The 23,352-nt window shown below is 38.9% G+C and overlaps 1 protein-coding gene across 1 annotated transcript in view; it reads right to left on the reverse strand.

Annotated features, from left to right (window-relative positions):
* Positions 1–2,565: 2,565 nt before the first annotated feature.
* Positions 2,566–23,352, reverse strand: part of INSC (INSC spindle orientation adaptor protein) — a 144,399-nt gene continuing 123,612 nt past the window's right edge. The window contains exons 9-12 of the mRNA XM_048853523.2: positions 15,987–16,053; positions 9,951–10,106; positions 9,100–9,176; positions 2,566–5,887 (exon numbers count right to left, since the gene is read on the reverse strand). Coding sequence (XP_048709480.2) covers positions 5,759–5,887; positions 9,100–9,176; positions 9,951–10,106; positions 15,987–16,053 — 429 coding nt within the window. The 3' untranslated portion in view covers positions 2,566–5,758. The remainder of the gene's footprint in view (positions 5,888–9,099; positions 9,177–9,950; positions 10,107–15,986; positions 16,054–23,352) is intronic.

Below are 23,352 nucleotides of genomic sequence, written 5' to 3' on the forward strand. Positions count from 1 at the left end.
TCTAATAATACAGGCTCTCTAATAAGCTAGAATACAAGAAATTTATTTATGGAGTACACTAAGTTCAATTATTCTTACTTCATGAATACTGCTATTGAAAATATACCACAACAAAATAGGCAGTAGTCTAAGATAAAACCATGTAAAATTAGTCAGCATTCACCATACATGCACACAAGGTATGCTAAAGGTTGCAAGAACATTTTCAGGAACTATATAATGTAATATCAAAGAGAAAGAAAATGCTGATATTTTCACAGGAACTGTTATAATTATTAACATTCCTTTTACTACAGGAGCCCTGAGAGGTCACAAACATTAGGGTCTCAGTGTGCTAGGTACTGTACAAACACAGCAAGAGACAGCCCTTGTTCTTGAGAGCTTACAGTGTGAAACAGACAAATTTGAATTTTCACACAACCTGTCTGTAGGGTTTGATTGGTTGCCTTAAGTATTTCAGGTTTTATAAATATTGATCATCATTTACTTAATAATGACACATTGTGCATGCACCTCAGATAGTGAATTCCTTCAGTTCTCAACATACACAACTATAGCCAACTGCTCAGCTTCTTTCTCCCTTTATTTGGGATGATGAATGCCTTTACCAGCATCTCCTCAGTCTGTCTTTAATTAGATGGAAACCCTAAAGAGTAAAGAAAATAAAGATGTTTCTTGAAGAAACACTCACTACACACACACACTGATGTGCACTGGCTACTTCACCCCCAAGATAGGCTGCATTTCAGAGAAGCTCTCCATAGTCTGTAAAGTACTTTGGGATCTTTCTCAAGAGAAGACGCTTTCCAATAGTTAAAATATTTTTCAGCAATGGCTGCCAATACAAACTTCAATCTGTCCAAAGTATAGAGGGTTGGGAAATTTTTATTTTCCAGTGAAAAGTTCAGCGAAAAAAATAAAACTAAAATTACCAGTAGGGACTGACCTATTAAAGCCCTGCAACTCCTTTTATCTTCGCCTGTGGAGCTCTGATTGGCTGCTTCTGTGCAGCCTTTCTAGACAGGCCTGGAGGACCCACCTTCCCTGCACTTTTCCTAGGGCAGGGTGTAGGAAGACTCCAGCAGGGAACTATGAAGGCCTGTTATGTCCTGTCATACAAGTCCTCTTCTATAGATGTCTTGGTCTCATAACTTGACTTCAAAAGGATTTCCATGCAACATGCTGATCCATTACATCTTGGTTAGTGAAGATTTGCTAAGAAATTCAAAGCCAGACACCATATAGAGCCGCCCTAAGATTTCAAGCTGGCAATGGAGTTCCTCTTTGAACCAAGTCCTGAAGAATGTCTGTCTTTTCAATATGTCACAAATTGAGCCATTAGGGAGTGGGTGACTAGGCTTTTGGTATGCTGGTTTCTGACCATTGAACATGCTCTTATTGAGCATCTGCCTTAGCTTATCCATTCCTTTCACTTTTCTAAGTTTTTGGAGACATTTTATCATTGACACAGTTTCTGATTAAAAAACCCAATGCATCACCAGTGGTCTAATTTTTCCCTTATAATACACAGTCTTTTTATGCTTTCTACTGTTGTGGAGAGGAGTTAGAATCAGCTGCTAGCTGTACAAAACCCAGAATAGGTCAGTAGGGGGATTTATAAACATAGGTCTTGTTCTTTGTACCTAAAGTCATTCCTTAAAACAAATAATACCAGACCAGTAACCTTCACTGTAAATAATGTTTAATGTAATAGACACACAATACATTGAAGTATAAATTTTTATTCTGTGAATAAATGTCTGAGCCAAAATATCTGTAAATACTTGAACTAAATATTATTTTCAATACAAATATTCAGTTCATAGTCCGAAGTCATAAGGTCTGTTAAACAACTTACAAAGGAGCTTGCAGTTCACTGCCCATTTGTCCAACATTTCAAAAACATACAATTCAAAAAAACAGTTCTGAGAAATGCAAATGAAGGGAGAATTTTTTTTAGGAAGCATAGCTTTCAGATTCCAAAGTAACTGAGCTAAATTCTGCCCTATGTTCTCCGCTGCAGCTCCTTGACTTCAATGAGGTTTAATACATATATTTTAGAGCTGGTAACAATTTTGATGCACAAAATTTTCCTGTTAAGAAATATGGTTTCATTAAAACTGAAATTTTTCATTGGAAACTGTAAATTCTTATTTAAGAAACAAGATGGATGAGAACTTTTACTGGACCAACTTCTGTTGGTAAGAGAGAGAAGACCAACACGGCTACAATTTAAAACATTGATTTTTCCCATGGAAAGGCAAAACAAAAGGGATTTTTTTAGAATCAATGTTCGTAAATTAAACAAATTTTCATTTAGAATTAAAATGCCATTTTGTTTCTTTTTGGCTAAAAATACAAAACAAAAAAACACATTTTATGTCTAAATGCCAATTCAAAATGACAATTTTCATGTTGTTTTGTCTTCAAATGTTTGGGAGTTTGGTTTCCAAAAAAAAAAGGAACACAATTTAATAAAAACCAGAGGCGCCAGTTTCCTCTGGGCCACCAGGGTGTGCTCAAAACCCCACACCACCCCAGGCCCCGCCCTCCCCACCTCTTCCCACCCAGCCCGGTTTTCTGCTGTTCAAGATCTTGAGGGCTGTTGACTACGTTTGTACTGTGACTCAATAGGACACTTGTGATCCAATATGTGGCGGATATAAAGGGTCGTTTGGCTGTGCTTTTCCATGAATTTTCTCCCTTTGTACGATGCCCGACTATAAATGGGTCCTGGCTCGCCACTGCACCTATAATATTATTTCTCCTCTACCCAGGTCAGCGCTGAAGCGTCTTTATTCCTTCTACCAGCTTTTACTGACTAGTTGCACTCCCAAAGAGTTGGATGTAGTCCAAAACACTCTTCTGCCTGTGCGATACTGGGAGCATGCCTACATTGCAATAAAATACCTGCAGCTGGCCCATATCAGCCGACTTGGGCTTGCAGAGCTCAGACTTGTGGGGCTATAAAATTGCAGTGTAGACAAATTTGTCTTGAATTCACCAACTTATTCCAGTCACACACAAAAAATCTGGGAGAAAAAATCAATTTTTTTTCATTTTGACACTTTGAAATTAAATGTTTCAGTTTTTCGATTCAAAACAAATTTGCTTGAAATTTAATTCAATTTCATGAAAAAAAATTTCAGAAAGCTCAAATTAAAAACAAATATTTTCTTTTAGGTAAAAAACCTTTTGTTCAATCTGAAACAAAATTTTATTTTTTTAACTCCTCAATTCACCAAAAATTTTGGAAAATGTTTGTTTCAGTCAACCTGAAACCAATTTTTTTTTAAATTTTCAGAACAGCCACAGAGATGACCAAAAAATCAGTTATTCACACAGTTCTACTTCATGTGATTCTGGCAATGTAAATTCCACGTGTACCCATGTTAGACTGACAAAGTAGCGCAAAGTGGTGTCCGTGCACATGAGAAATGAACTTCTTTAATTTTTATTGATAGCTATTTTTGGTGCTTATATAAACATCCCTGTGGCCTTACACAGGCATAACATGTACCAGTGAATTCTGTCCCCTCTTGGATGTGACACGTTTTTCAGCAGAACAATGGCATGCAGTTTGTACCTATCCATTTTGAATGCAGCTGTTGACTTGAACACTTTATGGGACAAATTTTACTCTTAACTACACGAATGCAAATACAGAATAACTGACATTAACTAGAGCCAAAGAAGAGAGATTTACAACAATGGGATAGAGCAGAATTTGGCCCTTTATATGCAATTTTGGATTATAAAGATAAATAACATCTTAATAGGATCCCTGTAGTAAACTCTAATATCCTATGTGTTGCTATCAAGTTAAATGGTTTACACCAGGAATGATGATTTCACCATTTAATGTGTCAGTTCAAATATGTATTTACTTTTAGTGAGGAAAGTGCCAAAGTCACTGGTATAATACAATGAAGCCTTTACAACAGACCAATCCTTACAGTGCACGGTCACGTCTTAAAGGACCGCCTCAAAAAAGTCATGGTATACTAAGCAGAAGTAATCTCCACTCATATAAGAAAAGCATCTCTGTAAAGCATCTGATTTTTGTCTGAACTTTGAGTGGTTGCTTAAAGCAGCGGTCACTGTACGCATGCTAATATTTATAAAAAACATGTTAACCTTCATCCAGGATAAATACATGGTTGACCTAAGACATCACCATGAAGATGTCAGCAAATAAACTTCTTCTGCGCTGCTACACATCTGGAAACGAGCTGGACTTTGTCATACATAGGATGAAAGGTGGAAGCACCTTTCATCAAAACTGGGACGATGATGACAATTTAGCACTTGCACAGTGCCGTTCATTCAAATCTCAAAACACTAAACAAATATTAATGGATTAAGCCTCAGAACACTTCTATGAGGTAAATTCAGGAAGTAGGGTTTCTCTTTCCTTTTTTTTTTTTTTTTTTTGCAGAGGTCCTAGCACCAGATAGTTGCCTACCACAAATTATTCAGAGCAGTATTCACAAACAACCACAAAACGTCAAAAACACAAATCTTCCTGAGTTACTATAGAGATGTAGAAGCAAAAAGACTCCCATGACATCCTGGCTGAAAAATTTCGAAGTTCAAACATTTTTGATGAAAAAATTCCCATTTTTCAGTCAATTCTACCCTCTATGTAAACATCTACAAATGGAATTTTCTTCTGCCAACTTTGAGAGAATTTTAAAATTCCACCCTACATTTTAAAGAAAAATGACAAGCTAGGAAAACAGAATAACTCAAGGTTCAGTCAGAGTTATAATCTGTTTACTTGTTTTTTTAAAAAATATGCACACATACTTTCAAACAAGTATTGGCTTGAATCACTAAAAATATGTTGGGGCTTATGCACTACGGGAATTCACGTACAACTATGGAATGCAAGGAAAACGGATTTGTGTGACATGCTAAGTTATTTGTGGATATCTAAACATTTTGTACAGAATCAGGTATATTTCTGTACATATTTTTACAAACTATCATTTTCCAGGATTTTTTAATTTCACGTAATTAAAATAGGGAAAAAATGACCTGTAACTATATATTCTGTAAAGGACCACATTTTTTAAACAGCCTAAATCAACTCTCAAAAAATCTCAGAATTCAGTCTTGAAAATGTGGCTATTTGATTTCTTACATACCTTCAGTATCTAATCCTGTGCAGATATTTCCACAGTTCTGTTTATAAAAAAAAAAAAGTAGGACTAGATCTTCAACATATCAGCAAATCAGCATACCTCAATGGAGACTTGGGAATTTTGTGCCCAGATGGTACTGTTTCTATTGTATTCAAGTTTATTTTTGCATTTTTAAGAATCAATTTTTGTGAAATGAGTGCATTAAGCTAATAAATCTTTTGGACAACTTAATAGTACTGTAATTACAAAGAAATAGTGATAAAATGTCATAACATTTAAAATCAAGGGATGAAATTCTCCCTAGTTATCATGCTGCAATCTCATCACACCAGTGTAATCAAGAAAAAAATCTGGCCCCAAATCTAACATGACAATAGTTATAATCATAATTTTCTGATTTGTTGACATGTCCATAAGTATTGCAGAAAAACGGGGGGGGGGGGGAGTTGATTACTTGCTCAAACCACTGATACAAGATTGCTTTTTCTGTTTCTTTTTCTCTACATACCAGACCTTAGTTTTAAAATAAATTAATCATAAAAATAATATTGTTAGAACTACATCATTCTGCATGTGTTATTTCCATTGCTTTGGAGGCTACACTTAGTCATTTATACAAAGCTCTCTTCCATATTTGTGCACAGCAAAAAGGAATCCACAAGTCTAGGCTTTACCAACTGCTGGAAATCTGAATCCTCAAGGCCATCAGGACTCATAACTGCTAGTCTTCGTAATGCTGCCTGTCAGAAACAATGACAGTACAATTAAGGATTAGTAAATTCTTCACTTTGAGTCCATAACATATTGGTGAGCACTATAATGGTCAATACTTGAAACTGACCCCTGTGCACAGAGCCAGCATAGGACCTATGTACTAGACTGAATTGTCCACTCATCCAGTTAAATCTCCCTCTCAATTTGATTATGAAGCTGTTCTTTTGAATGCATTGACTGAATGCATGACCTTAATGCATGACCTGTTGCGACACCTTTGGCAAGTCATTTCACTTTCTGTACCTTTGTTTCCCCTCCCTATTGACAGCCAGTAGCCCACTGGGCATCAATCATTTTATGAAATATATGTATAGATATTTAAGGAGTTGTGAGACTGTACTGAATATTATGTTCTTAAGGCTGGTAACCAGGAGTTGACATGTCTCAGACAGGTTCCTTTCAAGCAGGAGGCAACAGACACTCCCGCTGCCAGGAGCCCTAGGCCCTTTTAAATTGCTTGGCCCCGGGGCAGCTGCCCCTTTTGTCTCCCCCCGCCCCGCATATCAGTGGCCCTGCCGGTACATTGCTCAATGTTGGCTGTGTACTGGCCCGTACCAGTGGCCACTTTCTTACCGGTATGCCGTACTGGCCCATACCAGCTTACTTTCACCTCTGATTGTACGTCTCACGCTGGATGCCTGTTTGCATAGCAAGCCAAATGCTCATCAAGAGATTGTGAAATCTTCAAGAGAGGAAACTTACAGGATGAAATAAATAGCATGAGGAGATCCTCTTTACGAGTAAATACAATGGATTACTGTGATATATCGGGGTGCTCAGAAGTACACCCTGGATCCTTGACTCAGGAGTAAGCTAACAGCATGTTTGTCTTATGAATGGAGGATCACAGCCAATTTGGATGTAAGACACAAAGGACTTTGGGCGAGATTTCTCTACATGAGAAAAGAGTACCTACTTAATTAAGTCTAGGTTTTAGAATGCATGTTATGGTTTTGTTTTATATGTAACTATTTGTTTCCAATACTTCTACTTGCTGTCACTTGAATCTCTATCCTTAGTTAATAACTTCTACTTGTTTTCACTATAACCATATCTAAATTATGTGTGTTAAGTGGACTGGCAAACTGAGGCAATCTGTGACTACTGTGAGTATCCAGTGGACCAGGGGCAGGGCACTCCAGAGAGACACTCAGCAGGCTCAGGGGTTGGAGTGTGTCTATCACCAACAGACAGAGTGGCCAGTGGAACTGGGGAGCTGACCCCCAGCAGGCATAGACAAGGCTTCCTCACACTACAGTCAGGTGATAGAAAGGTGCCTCACAACCCTGGGTACCCCAGGAAGTGTGACAAAGCCTTATTGAAGAACCAGCCCTTGCATTTAGATGTGAACATGGCCTAGTTGGAACTCAGTCTGCTCTTGACCTCTAAGGCATTCCATAGTCATGTTTATCTCACTGAAGGTGCCCTGCCCCCATGCGCAAGAGTCTTATTCTGCACTTTGACAGTACACATTCTGGCTTCATATTTACCAAAGAAGAGAGCTGACGGTATTGAACCCTGTCCATTCAATATGTAAATACTCTGTCAGGATTCATTCTGATATACCTTAGAGGAATGAATGAAGCTAATATAGTGCTGGCATTTCCTTCTCCTGACAGGTCCTGTAAGCAGCACCTTACAGAATCAATGGCAGTGAGGAGGTCCAGTAATATCTATTACACACAAAAACTATATTAAAGAAAAGTTAAAGTTGCCAAGTAAGCACTCAAAAGGGGTCTTGTAGAAAAAAATAGTATATGATCATGTAATTAAAAACCATATCATAATGCCTACACACAAGGGCGCTGTTCAAGATTGTACATGCAACTTTAAATTTTGGCATTTCCTAACTTTTAAGTACTTGACTTTGCAACCTTAAATGTTCTTTAAACATACTTTTTGTGAGTGATTTTCTGGGTTTTTAAAAAAGCAAACTGAAAATACAGAAATTCCATCATGTGGAATCATACCGGCCCCTAGAGGCATCATTAGCAGAGTTCAATCCTTTAGATCCACTGCCCAGACTTCTGGCACTTGGCTAATAAAGTAACTGATAGCAGTAGCAAGTTGTCATCCTTTACTTATACAAGCCACTAGTGGGGGACGAGACACACTTTGTGGATTTCATGGATATCTGTCAACAGCAGAGGAAGGTTCAGACTCAGGAATCTTGGGTTCGATTCCTGGTGATGGAAAGAAATGTACTCTAGTTCGTACAGAGTCTTCTGCTTCTGTTCCTCACAAGCCTGACCCAGTGTGTCCACATCCTCTCCAGCCTGCCCCCGTGCCAGTCCTGTCTCTCAACCCCCTGGGAATCCTCATCCTAGTTCCAGTCTCTTTGCCCAATCAGTACAAATTTTCCACCCCTTCAGGCTCCTCTCAAATGGTTAAGCTTTGCCTAAGTTATAAGCACCTGAAAAGAGGTCTTATGACGGAAAGTGTCAGGCAACCTTAACTATAGGCTTTGCTACCAGCTCCACTTATGATGGAGGTTTGAACTCTATCCAAAGGAAGTCAGAGCCAGGAGAAAGGATTGTCTTTGCACCATGTCCTATTCCAATGTTTGACTGTGAGTGATCTAGGAAACTGGAGGAGGTTAGAAGCCATTGGATGAGTTTTAAAATACAATGAGAATCAACCAACTCCCAGTGTGAAATTAAATAGGTCACGACTGTAACGTCACTGAGGATGAAGAGGACACAAACCCACTAGTCAAATCTTCCAGGTCTTCTCATTCCCAGGGACAGTAAGTCTGTCCATCGAGCTCCTCTGGCCAGAGCACAGCCCTTCCTCACCCTTCTGGTCCCAGCCAGGAACTGACCTGTGCAAGCCCTACGATTCCTTTTATTTGAGCCTGTTAGGCTCTGACTTCTTCAGTGCAGCCTTTCAGACAGCCCTAGAGGACCCACCTTCATTTTTCCTTTCCTGGGCAGGGTGTGTAGGAGTGCAGGGCCTCGAGCAGAGGGCCTTGAAGGGACTGGTACACCCCATCACTATGTGCCAATCTTGATTTTAATGGGAATTAAGGTACTCAGCACTGGGCCCAAGATAGGAAGGGATGAGTCTGACATGTAATTTACAACAAACTTGTGTTACTTACACACACTGAAATCCCACTGAAACTAATAGGATTTCTGCATTTTTCAGGAGAGATAAAGGATGGCTTAAGTGCACCTACCAGACAAGCCACTAGAACAGAATCACTGTTATTTCTTTCAGTGGGTGATCTGCAGAGTTCTATAAGGCGAGGAATACCTAAAATAGTAAAAAAGAATGAAGATAAACAAGGTTTGTTGCTATCTAAAACTTGCCATTTTGACACCAAAATCAGCCTGGTGGATTCTTTTGTTTTATCTGTCTCATTTAATACAATTATGAATGAATACAACTGCTATGCAAGAGGTATAGAAGGAACTCTGCACACATGCATTAGCACGAGCTGTGCAATTTAAAATTGCCAGTTAGATAACGGCAAAGCATAAACAATACATTGTTTTTACCCTCTACTGCTCTTTTACAATGAATAGAGCTGACCTAAAAAAAAAAATCCTTCCTATCCATCATCCCCCAACTCCCCAAAACAGACATGTTTTTTCCTCAATTTTTAAATTTGAAAAATCTGGTACCTACTGTCTCTCTTTGCTGGAGGATCCTACTAGTCACACATGTATGAGGTTTTAAGTTGAGGAGAGAGTAGATTCTGCATCTTCAAGTGTCACAGCAACAGCTAGTCACTGTAAAAGCTCTGTATCCCCATCCCCTCCATCTCTAGCTATGTGTAGGAGGAAGCTGCACCTCAGTTTCCACTGAAAAATTAGCCATAGATTCATTTAGCACATTCTCCACATCCACTGTCAGGACAGACTGTGCAGGAAACCTCGTGGTCTGTAGAGCGCAACCATTAACAAGTGATATCAGAGAGCCTCTCTCCTTGCTAAACCAGCAAAAGCCTCTGCTGCCCTAGTCTCAGCTAGAATTCATTCTCTCCATATTTTACTGTCTGCCACTAGGTTAGCATTAAATTCTTACAGCTGAGTTTTATGGCTGCATGTGCCACTTCAGGATCTCGGCTGAGCCGTGCCAGAGTAACGGCAGATTTCTGCTGAACTCGCTCACAAGCAGTGACTTCTGCTGAATTCCCAGAAGATGATCTCTCAAAGAGCATTTCCATTAAAAGCTGAACACCTACAAAGAAGTTGCTGTTAGTATCTCTCCCAGAAAACAAAAACTTCCATACAAGAAAGAAGCGAAGCAAGCTTTGCTGCACAACCGCAACATATGATTTTGCTGTTCAGAATATAGGCACAATCTGCATCTGAGCAAAAACATATGTCACCTACAGAAAGCTAGAAAACATATGGAACCAGCAAATTCATTCACATTTCCCCCTCTTCTCTCCAGATTGTTCTAGATCAGACTGACATCTGGATTTTAGACTGACCTATCACATCCGGCTCAAAATCCATGGCAGTGCTTTTAATTCTTTGTTACATTCAACTTCTAATTCGAGATCAACCTATATGCAGCCACCTGAAGTATATTAGTATGTAATTTTCCTTTCCAGCTCATGTGTTTTAAAACACCTTTTTAATGTTTCAATTTAATCATGGCTAATAGACTGAATTCTCAATTCAAATACATTTGTATGTCTCCCATGGACTTCAGTGACACTTACAGACATGGATGTGAAGGAAGATATTCATCTCATGTTTTAGACTCTTTTGGTCTTGTTGCAGTCTCAGTAAAGTTTTATGCTTCAGTTTATTCATCCAAAAACTCCAAGATATGTGCCTTGGTCTCCAATTGTTATAAAATGACATTATAACTACTGTAAATTCAAGGTTATTTTAAATTTCCACTCAGCAAATCTATTTTGGTGGGCAAGCTAAAATCCTCTATGAAGTTATTAGCTTACCCGTTGACTGATAAGCTCAAAGCCTTTGTAAAATTACTAGCCAAGTACCTTTACTTTGCCAGTTTGATGTTACGCGCATAGGGCCCCGTGCTTATGGTTCAGCAACATTCGTTTGTTAGGCTTCTGTGAAGGCTCAGGATTTTGTGAAGTTATTGGGTCAGCACATCTAATCTGCTGGTCTGTGATCAGGGCTAGTTTTGGCAGGATTCAATTTAAATTGATAGATATCAGGAAACGTCAATTTCAGCTGACTGAAATGGACTAAAAAAATAATCCCTCTGTGACAATCAAAGGGAGTGCAACCTCCCCCCTGCACCATGGGCCTGCAGAGATTGGGTGTCAGTAACCCTGTGGCAGTGCAGGCAGTCCTCAGCAGCCCTGCTCTCACAGCTCCATTCTTTCACCAGCTGGGAGCGCCGGGGGATCTCTGCTCTGCCAGGACAAGTCTTCCCCGCACCTTGTGCCTGCAGGGATCAGATGTCAGCACACAGGGCAAGGTTGTCACTTTAAGGCATTACCCAATTTTGCAGGCTCTGGGCTGCACATTGTTCCCTATTACACTGTGATTGCTGCAGGATCATGCTATATTCTGTTACTAGGGAGGCGTGCACACATCACCGTGTCCATGTAGCTCTGTTGGCTAGTGCAGAGGGAGCAGGTACATAGCCTTATCCATGCACAACCCCAATAGACATTTCATACCACCAGCCAAGCTAGACTCCTCAGTCCTGGTGCTTTGGGGGAGATGGACCCTTCACAGAAGTGCAAGGGAAGGGAAAATTATTTGTGTACTCTTCCTCTATGTACCTTGTATAATGTGTGCCCTGATACTACACTGATGGCCACCCTGTAAATATCTGTAACAATAATACAATCAAAACAGCAATGAAACAGCTACTGTACTCAATTAGATGTTTTGATGACCCATCAGCTCCCTGGACACATACACACAGTAAGAGAAAAAAGATTCCTTGCAGCCCCTAGACTTCTCATGAGCTAGATTACAGGGGAGCACCCACTGGGTCACATAGTTATCTATAACAAAAACATAAAATATCACACTGCCAGTAGATCTAGAGCAAAACACGCTAAGTATAAGTTTTAAAAGGTATCATGATACCTGTAAGACAGGACATAATGATTAAGAGATGAGAGCAACAGCCAGATTATTAAAAATTATATCATTCACAAAACATACCCTTTCAGTACCAAAACAGCAGAGACGGGTAGATAGATAGACAATAGATAGATAGATAACCAGAGAAATACTACGTCAAAAACATTTAAAAAGGGATATGAAGCCCCTTTTCCATTCCAATTAAATACCATTACAACTGAACTCCCATTAGTTTAATAGAGGAGTTTACTCAGGATTTTACTCAGAATGTCAATAATCTGTATACTTCTGTCTATGTATTTATTGTTACCTACATCTATTATTTAATATTATGGATATATATTTTTGTTAGAACATTTACATAATTTACAAAAATATTAATTGCTTCCAATTAGAATCAGAGCTAGAAACCAAAGTTGAGAAGACAGCCCATCCAAGATCTTCCAATTCCAAAGACTCTTCTCTCATCAGTATCTCTGGTTTCTAACCAACTGCTACCATATTATACAGACATAGGAAACTATTATGCACACGTTGGATCTCACCCGTTCTCACAAGCCTAGAGGCAGCTGCCTTGGTCTTAGCTTTCAACAAGAGGGAAATATGCAGACTTTACTGTACCACTGACACACTTTGGTTAAGTAAGTCTACGTTTTACATGGACATGTGCCAGAACTAAATTGATCACTTACTTGCATCTTCTCACTGGCTAAGAGGGAAGGCTAGATGGCACAGTGTTCTAATGCATTAACATTTTAACACCCTGGTCTGGGTCCAAATAAGGTTTACTCATCACAAATGAAGTGAACATGTGTGGTCTCTCCTTAGATTATAGTGGATGTCCATGCATATCCCCAAATTGCCTCACAATTTATTGAAACCGGCAGTGTCAATTCAGCAAGGACCTGATCCTGCAAGATGCTAGGTGCCCTCCACTCCCACTGGGCTTGCTTCTCCTCTGTCACTCATTTGGCATTGGTGTAACTCCACTGACTTCCATAAAGTTCCTCCTGATTTATACCAATCTGAGTGAGAAGAGAATCAGACCTATCGTTTTCAGTGGCAGTGGAGAGCGTGCATCACTTCTCAGAAGGACTCAGCACCTTGTAGGATTTGATTCTACGAGGAGTAGACTGAAATAGTGGGTCTGTATTTAGTAACGATGAAGCTGTAATAACAAACTGTTTAGAGGATGCCTAATTGAAAATGCATGAATTTACACACAGCATGACCCTAATATATAGTGTAATCAATACACAAGAAAACCTTGTTGTAAGGCAGTTTTACTTCACACTCACTCTCTCTCTATCTCACACACACACACACACACCTGACACAAACACAAAAAAGTAAGGAAATGAAAACCTAAGCCTCCTATGTGTCCATGGACCCTACTGAATCCAGGTTAGTTTGTGCCAATCCTCCATCAGTCAGGTCTGTGTGCACAACACTTTCAGCTATAACGTGAGAAAACTAAAAATTACCCTAAACTAATTATATTTAGCAAACAGATCATTGCATCATTTCTCCTCAGAATCCACGTCTACAAAGTTTTGTGTAAACAAAAAATGATTTTAAGAGTATTAGTCAACACTGAAAAAGTAGGCCTGCTAAATAAATGTTTCAGCCACAACTCAAATTCAAACCCTTTCTATTAAAAACATATTAAGCAAAACCAAACTAAACTTCATGGGACAGAAAAAGCTGTATGAAACTTCACTGATTAGCCATGTACTTTTAGAGAACAACAGGAATTTATACCCCATTTTAAGATCATATAATCATAATTATAGAGCTGCTACCAGGTGCCACCATAAAATCAGTTAGATCTGCTATTTCCTTATCCACAGGACTGTTCTCTTGCCCTTACATTCTCCTATAATACCTTGGGGTTTTTTAACCTTTCCTCATCTGTCAAGTTTTCTAAACCATTTATCATGTGTGTTGCTCTCCTCTGGACTCTGTCCACTGTCCTTTTGTTCACATCTTTCCTAAAGTGTGATTCCCAGAACTGGACACAGTACTCCTTAGCAGAACAATTATCTTCTGTGTCTTAAATATGACACTGATATGATATTATATCATCATGATATTAAGAATATTAGCCTTTTTTGCAACTGCAACATGTTTTTGACTCATTCAATTTGTGCTCCACTAACAACCCCAGATCCTTTTCAACAGTAGTACTGCCTAGCCTATTCCCCCATTTTGTAATTGGGCATTTGATTTTTCCTTCTTAACGGAAGCACTTTATTGAATTTCTTCTTGTTAAATTCAGACCAATTCTCAAGGTTGTTTTGAATTCTAATCCTGTCTTCCAACGTATTTGCAACCACTCCCAGCTTCTTGGTGTCATCTACAAATTTTATAAGCATATTCTCCATTCCATTATCCAAGTCATTAATGAAAATATTGACTAGTACTGGACCCAAGAATGACCCCTGTTGCACCCCATTAGATATCCCTCCCAGTTTGACAGCAAACCATTAACTACTTTTGAGTGGTCTTTCCACCAGTTGTGCATCCATCTTACAGTAATTAGACCACATTTCCTTAGTTTGCTTATGAGAGAATGTCATGTGGGACAGTCAAAAGTCTTACTAAAAATCCAAAGATATCAAGTCTACTGCTTCCAACCTATCTCTAGGCCAGTAAATCTGCAATAGAAGGAAATTAAGTTGGTGTGGAATGATTTGTCCTTGACAAAGCTAAGCTGGTTATTCCTTATAACGTTATAATCCTCTAGGTGCACACAACTTGATTGTTTAATAAGTTGTTCCAGTATCTTTCCAAATATTAAAGTTAGGCAGACTGGTCTAATTCCTTGGGTCCTCTTTGTTCCTCTTTTTAAAGGCAGGCCCTATTTTTGCCTTTCTCCAGTCCTCTGGGAGCTCACCCATCCTCCATGACGTCTCAAAAAAAAATGCTAATAATCCTGAGACTGCTTCAGCTAGTTCTTTAAGTATTCTGACTACTTCATTTCATCAGGGCCTGCTGACTTGAATGCATCCAAATACAAATAGCCTTTAACCCGTTCTTGCCTCATTTTGACTTACGTTCCTTCCCCATTTTTCTTAACATTAATTGCACTGGAGTATCTAGTAACAATTAACCTTTTTAGTGGAGACTGAAGCAAAACAGGCATTAAACACCCCAATCTTTTTGATATCACTTAGTAACTTTCCTTCCGCACTAAGTATACCTACCACTATAGGTTACATTTTCTTCCCATGGGACCTTACCTACCAGTTCTCTGAGTTTGTTAGTCTGCTTTTATTTTTGAAATCCATTGTCCTGATTCTGCTGCGCTTTCCTTAGAATAATGAAACCTATCATTTCATGACGACTTTCACCCAAACTGCCTTCCACCTTCAGATCTGCAACCAAATCCTCCCTGTTGGTCAGAATCAAATCTAAAATGTACATTTCCTAAATAATGAAGTTTTGCCAAAAATAATCGTTAAAGGGCTATGGGAAAGCATTGCTGCTGTTGCTGCTGCTTGTACATTTTGGAGCAGTAGTGTCTTGTTATGGCATTGTACAGTTTGAATGAAACAATGCAAAATGCAGGATGCTAATGTGCAAAGTTTAATACATAGATGATGTAATCTGATTTATGAGAATCACAGGTCTTCTCAAACATCTTAAATCTTAATTTACAGAAACAAATGTTACTATCAGAATGCTTCAGATTGCCTCAATATACAGCTGTGGGTAATGACGTGAACTATAAATATTAAATCAGCAGGATGGCTATATATTTGAAGTCTTCTAAATCATGTTGTAGAACGGCAGCATATTTCAATTACAAGGCCATTCCGAGACCTCACTTTGTATCCCTCATCAACCTGTATTGGCCAGCAGATGCAGATTCCACTAAGAATTATAGCAAACAACAGGCTTCATTTGCATTGGATCGCATCCGTAGATCATGTTGCCCTGTGATTAAAACAGGTCACCTCTCAAGCTCTCTCCTTTTCTCATGTGCATTCTATACATACAAATACAGCATTAACTCAGCTTAAATACATACCATTTCCTTGAATTATTTCTGAAGCACACTGGTCCAGCACAGACATGTTTGCTAATATTGTCACAACCTGCATTAATGAGAGAGGAGAACATAAAATATAATGTTACAATTCAGAAATGATAAATATACTCAATAAGATAGTATAACAACCGGAACAATAGAGTAGAATAAAAAACTATCCTTGTGGGCTGACATTTTATTATCACTTCTCCATACTCTGAGGTTGCTTCAACTTCACTCAGCTGTTAAAAACATTCAAGAGTAGCTGGAGTGTAGTGGCACTCCAATTATGTCTCCTTTCCCCCAGCCATGCCGCCAACATGTACTGGGGGTTGCCAGATGGAGGTTGTGGATGGTTGGTGGTAAGATTTGCATGCTTTATGGAAGCCCCTTTATGCTGCTAAATCATCATGAAGAGGCTGAAGGGCTACAAATAATTGGGCCTCTAGCAGTGTTCATTTGGGTACAAATCCTGAATTCCATACTCAAATTCAGACAAAACTCCCATTGAGTAACTACTGAGAACTTCAATGTATATCCAAGCAATACTACTACTTAGAAGTCAGTTTTAATTTTCAAAGCATGATAGAAACACTGATTAATCCTCTGAACCCCCTTGGGAGGTTGGTATTTTGGGACCTGATTCTGGAAAGCATACCTATTCAAGGACAACACATAAGTAGGATTTAAGCATATATTTAAGTCAATGGGATTTTGCACGTGCTCAAGTGTTGTCCTGAACAGAGATGGACTTAAACACCTGCTTAAATGTTTTCCTGAATTGGTGCCATAGTCGCATTTTGCAGCTAAGGAAACAAATGAAGGATCTGATTGGCAGAGCTGCTGAGCAGCTACAATAAGAGTTGTGGGTCTTCAGTGCTTCTTAATCAAGTATTCACACCCTACACATTATTACAATAATCTTTATGCAAAATATGCCTCGGGAAGCATCATTTAAAAACTGGTAACACTGATTAATATTCTTCTGTAAAGTATGTACAAAATGCATATTAACAGTTCTGAACATAAACTGAAATTATGACTACAATGCGTTTACCAGACAAGTCTGGGGATTGAGTAAACCAGTTTCTCAAAGACAAAGGAAAAGCTTACGCCTCCTTCCAGGTGTCAAAGTTGATTAGCTTCACCTGCCAAGTGGCCATTCTTTGGCAAGGAAGAGGGGCAGGAACAGAGAGATCTGCATTTTAGCAATCAATAACATGGAACCTGTTTTGCCACAAGACTCCATGTCTCCATCCTCACAGCTGGAATGAACTTTATCTAGGGTAACCCTCAGAAAATGCCTTTCAAAGGGTGACTAGACTATAAAACTGAGGGGCAAAACCACCCCAAGCTATCACTCCCTCCCTTTCACCTAAGAACACAAAGGAAGCAGCCCTTTGACTTTGCATGGGGATTCTGATCTGAGAGTTTGGGTCAATGTTGGTGGGAACATGTGGTAAGGATTTTTTACCTTGAGCCAAATCTAACTTTTTAAAGTTTTAGCTACTAGAAAGCGTTTTATCCTTATTTCTCTTGTAATCACTTCTGACTTTAATACCTTAGACTTGCACATCCTTAAAATTTCTTTGTAGTTCAATACATTTTTTTAATCAAAACTAATCTCGTGTTGTAGTTAAACCGAACTGTTAGGGTAACTCCAGTTAAAGTAGCAAACTGTTGAATGTTGACTGTTTACAGGGACAACAGACCTCTCATATCTGAACTACCCTGGAGAGGATTGTACAGTGCAGAATACATGTTTGGGGGAAATTAGAGAACAGAGAGTGCATTGGGTCACCCTGTAAGTAGCAACCAAGGCTGGTGGAAGCCAGAGTGTGACTGGAGTGTTGCTGACAGACTGCTGGGTCAGAACTACTGGACCAGGGCTTTGGCCACACACACACACACTCAGTCATGTGTGACCTGCATCCTGTTTGTGAGAGGCCCAGGTTGGGAGCTACAACAGCAAAGCATTGTGAAGCAGCCCTGGTTTCAGGGCAGGTGCTGACCACCCTCACTGGGATGGATTGCACCCTGAAATGTGACAGAAATTAGGGACCTGACTGGCAGAGCTGCTAAGCAATCACAGTAGGAGTTGTGGGTCGTCAGTGCTTCTCAAAATCAGGTCCAAAGCAACTTCTCTTTGGCCATACAATGACTTATCGATAGAAATTGGATTAGAACTCAGAAACAGCTAACTCCTAATCCCATACTCAATCAACTATACTATACTGGTTTTGATGATGCAGCGCTTCAGGGTCACATGCAAAGATATTGTTATTTAACATTCACATAACTCCCTGCATATCTTGCTGCATGCAAAGAACCACACATGTTGTTGACATTACTGTGTAAAGGGATTGTGAATAACCATTATTATATGTAAATTCCAAAACAAAACAAATAAATAATTGTACTAAAAGGATTTTTTGTTCTCTTTTTTCCTTATTCTAACTTGATGCTGTTGATCTGCTTGAGGAATAATGGACTGAAGGAGGACAGATTTGGCTAACAGCTTTTAGTTGTAGGATTTGTGTTCGCAAACAAACAAACTTCCTTGACAGATGTAAGCAAGCATGTGAACAAATTACCATTAATGTTGATCTCACTCTGCCATTATAGTAACAAAGGTGACTAATTTTTGGTGCTCTGACATAAAGGTCTTCCACTTTCCAAGGCAGTGTTACAGTGTCATCTCTCTGAATAAATTCATTTACTTAGGATGCAAATGAGCTGATGAATCTCTAAAGAGTGACAGGTAGAAAAATGGAAACTCAATATATGTCTAGGTATTTATTCCATGTTAATTATTAACAGAGTTTCAAGCAGCGTGTATATATTTTTTTATTCTAAATTATATCCTGTTAATGAAAATTACTTCCTCTATGCAGAGTCAGTACCCCATGTGGCTCTCTAAGTGATAGATGAATTCAATTAACCACAATTTGAATACATGCCAATTATTTCACGGCTTCAAATTATTTTATCTAATAAGTATTTTTATATATAAAAATGTTTTGTGTATCTTTCTATACAAGAAATGATTTGAGTAAGGGGTGTATTTGGGCTCGATCAAGATAGCTCTGCTTTCCTTGATTATACAGGACTGCATATTTTTGAGAGATATTTGTGCACTGGACAAAAAGGGTTAAATTACCCCTGTGCAGAGGGTTGTGCAGAGGGTTATGCAGCACTCAGGCCCAACTAGAGCCTTATTTGAAGATCTTAAGTAGTGTTAAAGGCACTTAAGCTTTAAAGACCAAACTATGAATCTTCAACTCAACTGTTATTTCCAACTTAACATACAGACATGAAATCCAGAAGCCCACCAAAGGTCCAGACAGATGTCTGACCGCCTTTGAAAGGAAAGGCCTTTGAAAAATACTAGGTATTATACTAAATTAATTTATAACAAATAAAAAGAATGCCCCAACCCTTTATCATGAAAGTTTTCCAGAAAAAAAAAAAGCTGGAACTATCTGGGACATGCGTTAAGCATGAAGCCAGAGCACCTAGCATGGCAGGCATGCCACTGGGCAGCTGTAAGAACATGACAAAGGGGCCAGCTGAAAAAAATCTCTTCATTAAACGCTAGCCAGAAAGGGAAAACTTACAGGACTTAATATCATAGAGGACATGGTGCAGGATAGATGGATGGTGGTGCTTTGTTTATGCTCTAAGCACCATCTGACAGCATGAGAAGAATTCAGATTATTTCACTCAAAGTGAGCAGAATTTTTCAGTGGAAAAATGAGTCATACTTTTTTGTAATGTAAACTACATACACAAGCAACACAGAATACAGGTTAACTGGGAGAAGATACTACTCTAAGTGTTTGTACTTACTCTTAAAAATCATACACTTATTGGGATGACCAGTTTAGTACAAGTAAAACTCCTCTCTCTCATATCAAGATTCATAGAATGGAGACACGCTGTAATGCAGGCCAAAGTCCAAGGACAATGTAAACTCTAAAAATGGACTTTCCAGGTGAAAACAAAATTCTATCTGTAGATGCAACCTAATCATCATTTTGAGGAAAATGCTCCTCTTTTTCATAGACTCATAGAAATGTAGGCTGGAAGGGACCTCAAGTAGTCATCCAGTCCAGACCCCTGCACTGAGATAGGGCCAAGTAAACCCTGACAAGTCCAACCTTTTCTTAAAAGCCTCCAATGATGGGGATTCCACAGTCTCCCTGGGAAGCATACTGCAGAGTTTAACTACTCTTATAGTTAGAAAGTTTTTCCTAATATCGAACCTAAATCTCCTTTGCTGCAAATTTGAAATTTGTCTGGATCCTTTAGCAACCAATGAATTCTGTGTCATAGGACAGTACAAGATTAGGATATCTATGAAAATGGAACACAGACCACATTCTCACTATCTGCCAATGCTCGAGATCTATAGGACCATTGGGAAAGTCACAACTCAAGCCAATCAGGATTTCCAGTACTGCAGTGTAATTCCTAGACATAATATCTCTAGGAAAGCTGTCAATAAACATAGCAACCTCAACCATAAGGTGTGGGGGAAGGGTACTGGCCACAAAATACAGTCTTTGTTCATTGGCCTTAGAATACTCCCATGTCTAGAGGAAGTCACATTTCTCTGAACCTTTTTTTGATTCTCTTGATAGGAAGGACTGAGTCACTCAGAGAATCAAAGAATTGATAATGGAATAGCTATACCATTTCACCTCAGAGTCACCAGTTAAAATCCAGTGCAGTGCTGTTGTGACTGGAAATTGTTACTACCCAATGGCTATCCAGTGATATCTATGTTGAGTTCATGAAAAGGCAGCTGCATCAACAAAACCTCTACCACAATTGATAGCAATGACACCCTTATTAGCATTCTCTGCAAATCGGCCATGAATGTTCAGGAAAGAAAACCATGTCAACTCCTAGTTGCGGGCCTTCCAGATTAAGGCTGGGGCATACTGGTGGAGCAGAGTGCAAGAGCTTGCATTATCACTCCCCAGTAAGTCGTTCTTTGGTGACTAAAGATGTACACTCAAGTCCTCAGACAAATCTACTCATTTCCAGACCAAAGTAACTGGGTTGTGTTTTGCATAAACTTCAGGTAATAGCACCCAAGACTCTTGTCTTCCCCACCCCTTACTATAGATACAAGTTAAATTTTTAGTGATGGGCACAACACATACATGCAAAAACATATTCACAGTTATTGCTGCAGCAGCTGAAATGTTATCTGAATTTTTAATGGATCACCAAGCGTACACTTGGCATAGTATGGATTTTAGAGCAAAACTAAAAAGAACAGGAAAAAAAAGACCAATACTCTCTCTCATTGACTCAGGAACCATTATTCTGTATCAAATTTTCTCACCATTGGGAACACTAACTCATCTTCCATAGAGTAGCGGGGCGGGGGGGAAATGAATTATTTATATACTTCCTGGTAGAGAGAAAAATCAGCAGCAGTGTTTGGATATCTGAAAAGTATCTCAAGGATTTCAAATGGAATTTATCTTTGCTCAGAATTTTTGTGGTTTTTTAGCATATCACCATTAGATCAGTGGAGGGCTGCTACCAAGAACAACCATCTAGCTCCCAGTGAAGCTCTCCCCAGTATAAACAGGTATCTGACATTCTTCACTAAGCCTTTACAATTGCACTACATTGCCCACAAAGTACTAGCCACAACAATAAATCATAGATTGGGGAGAGGATTTAAGACAGGTCTTTTACAATGATAATTCCTATTCCCAATGCGCTCTAAATTAAGCTGGGGAGTGGGAAGTGGCACCCAGACAGCAAAATCAGGTAAAGGGAAAGATGGTTTACAGCCACATCTCCACTGGGCCCAAGACCTGCTCCTCAGTTCCTAAATTTCAGCCAACTTCACTCTTCATCAATTCCTTAGACGTATTCGAGTATCCAAACGCTAGGGTTCTCATTACCATTGTACTTACGCATGATGCAAATCATATTTATTTCTTTCTTATCAGTAGTTGGTATTTTAATGAGTAGCAGCAGTTACAGTACATGCTCAGATTTAGGGATGGGCAAAGTAGCTTGGATAAGATAAGAATCAAGCCAAACTAGAACTGAACCAACAAAAAAAAAATGTCTGGAGGTTTGAAGCCAATGGGTTACCCTGCTTTGGGATTTTCAAACACACCTCTGAATTGCCTGGTTTGGGCTGGAAGCAGAAGCACTAAAATACCCTGAGAAAGGATATTTTCATGCTGTAGCAACTCTACCTACACTAGGAATTTCTGAAAATTCCTAGAGACCCTCTTCTCAGGTGATTTCCAGCTTTTCAAATGGAACAGACTGGGATAAGAATCTGAATAAGCATCCCAGCTTCTGAAAGATTATCCAAACCTCTGAAGCTTTTTACATCTGTCTATCACTAATTTTGATTGGAAACTATTTCTGAAGGGCTCATAGTTCAGAAAGAAACTTGACTTCACGTGGCAACTTAGTATTTCAGGCCAAATTTGATTTAAATCGGTTGCACAATTTTTAAGTTCTAGAAGTAGAAAGAAAAGGAAAGAAAAAAAAGTAAGAGAAAGAGGTTTTGTGGTTTAAGATTCTTTTAGATGCTCCTATAAATCAAAAACAGCTTCATGTTTCAAAATGAAATTCGGAAGCAATTAGTCTACAAATTGAATAAAGACTTTTGCATGCTTTTTTCCCTTAAAACCAATTTAAACAGTTAAAATCTTGAGGTAAGAACAGCAAGTAATCCACATGTGCTGTTAACTACTTTTCATATTGTATTGTTCTTTGCATTTATTAACAGTCTCTCTTTGGTCAAAAATTCAGTCTTTACACTGTCTCTTCTGATGTATTTCCCCCTTTTGTATTTGCTATGTATACCTCCGCTTCAACAGTTTATTTTAGCTCAAAATCACAGTGTCAGGCAACAGGAAGCTATGTGAGCCTCCACCCTGAGACATTGTCTCAAAATACTGATACAGTCATTAACTTTAGGGATCATTTAACAATTACTTCACTCAAACATAATGGTGATAAGCACCCTAGAAATACAGATCAGACTGACAGATAAACTGATCAGCAAGTATTTGTACCACTTATATGAAATCTGAGTTGTGTCACAGGCTGTCAACTACTGAATAAGATTCTCATTTAGTTTTAATACTATGGGGCTATGCCTTGGTGCAGGGGGATCAAAATTTTACTTGTTATTTTGAAATTATAATGGTGTAGTCTATAGCATGATCATCATAGAATCGGTGAGATATAATGAACACGGAGCCCCACCATGACACTTTTAAAAAGACACTTTTCTGAACAGAAATTTAAGCACTTCCCTTAAAAGTCCTGATCCAAAGCACCTAAGTACATGAATAGTCCCATTGACTCCAAT

Source organism: Caretta caretta, chromosome 6 (genome assembly GCF_965140235.1).
Source record: "Caretta caretta isolate rCarCar2 chromosome 6, rCarCar1.hap1, whole genome shotgun sequence".
In the NCBI taxonomy this organism is placed as follows: Eukaryota; Metazoa; Chordata; order Testudines; family Cheloniidae; genus Caretta; species Caretta caretta.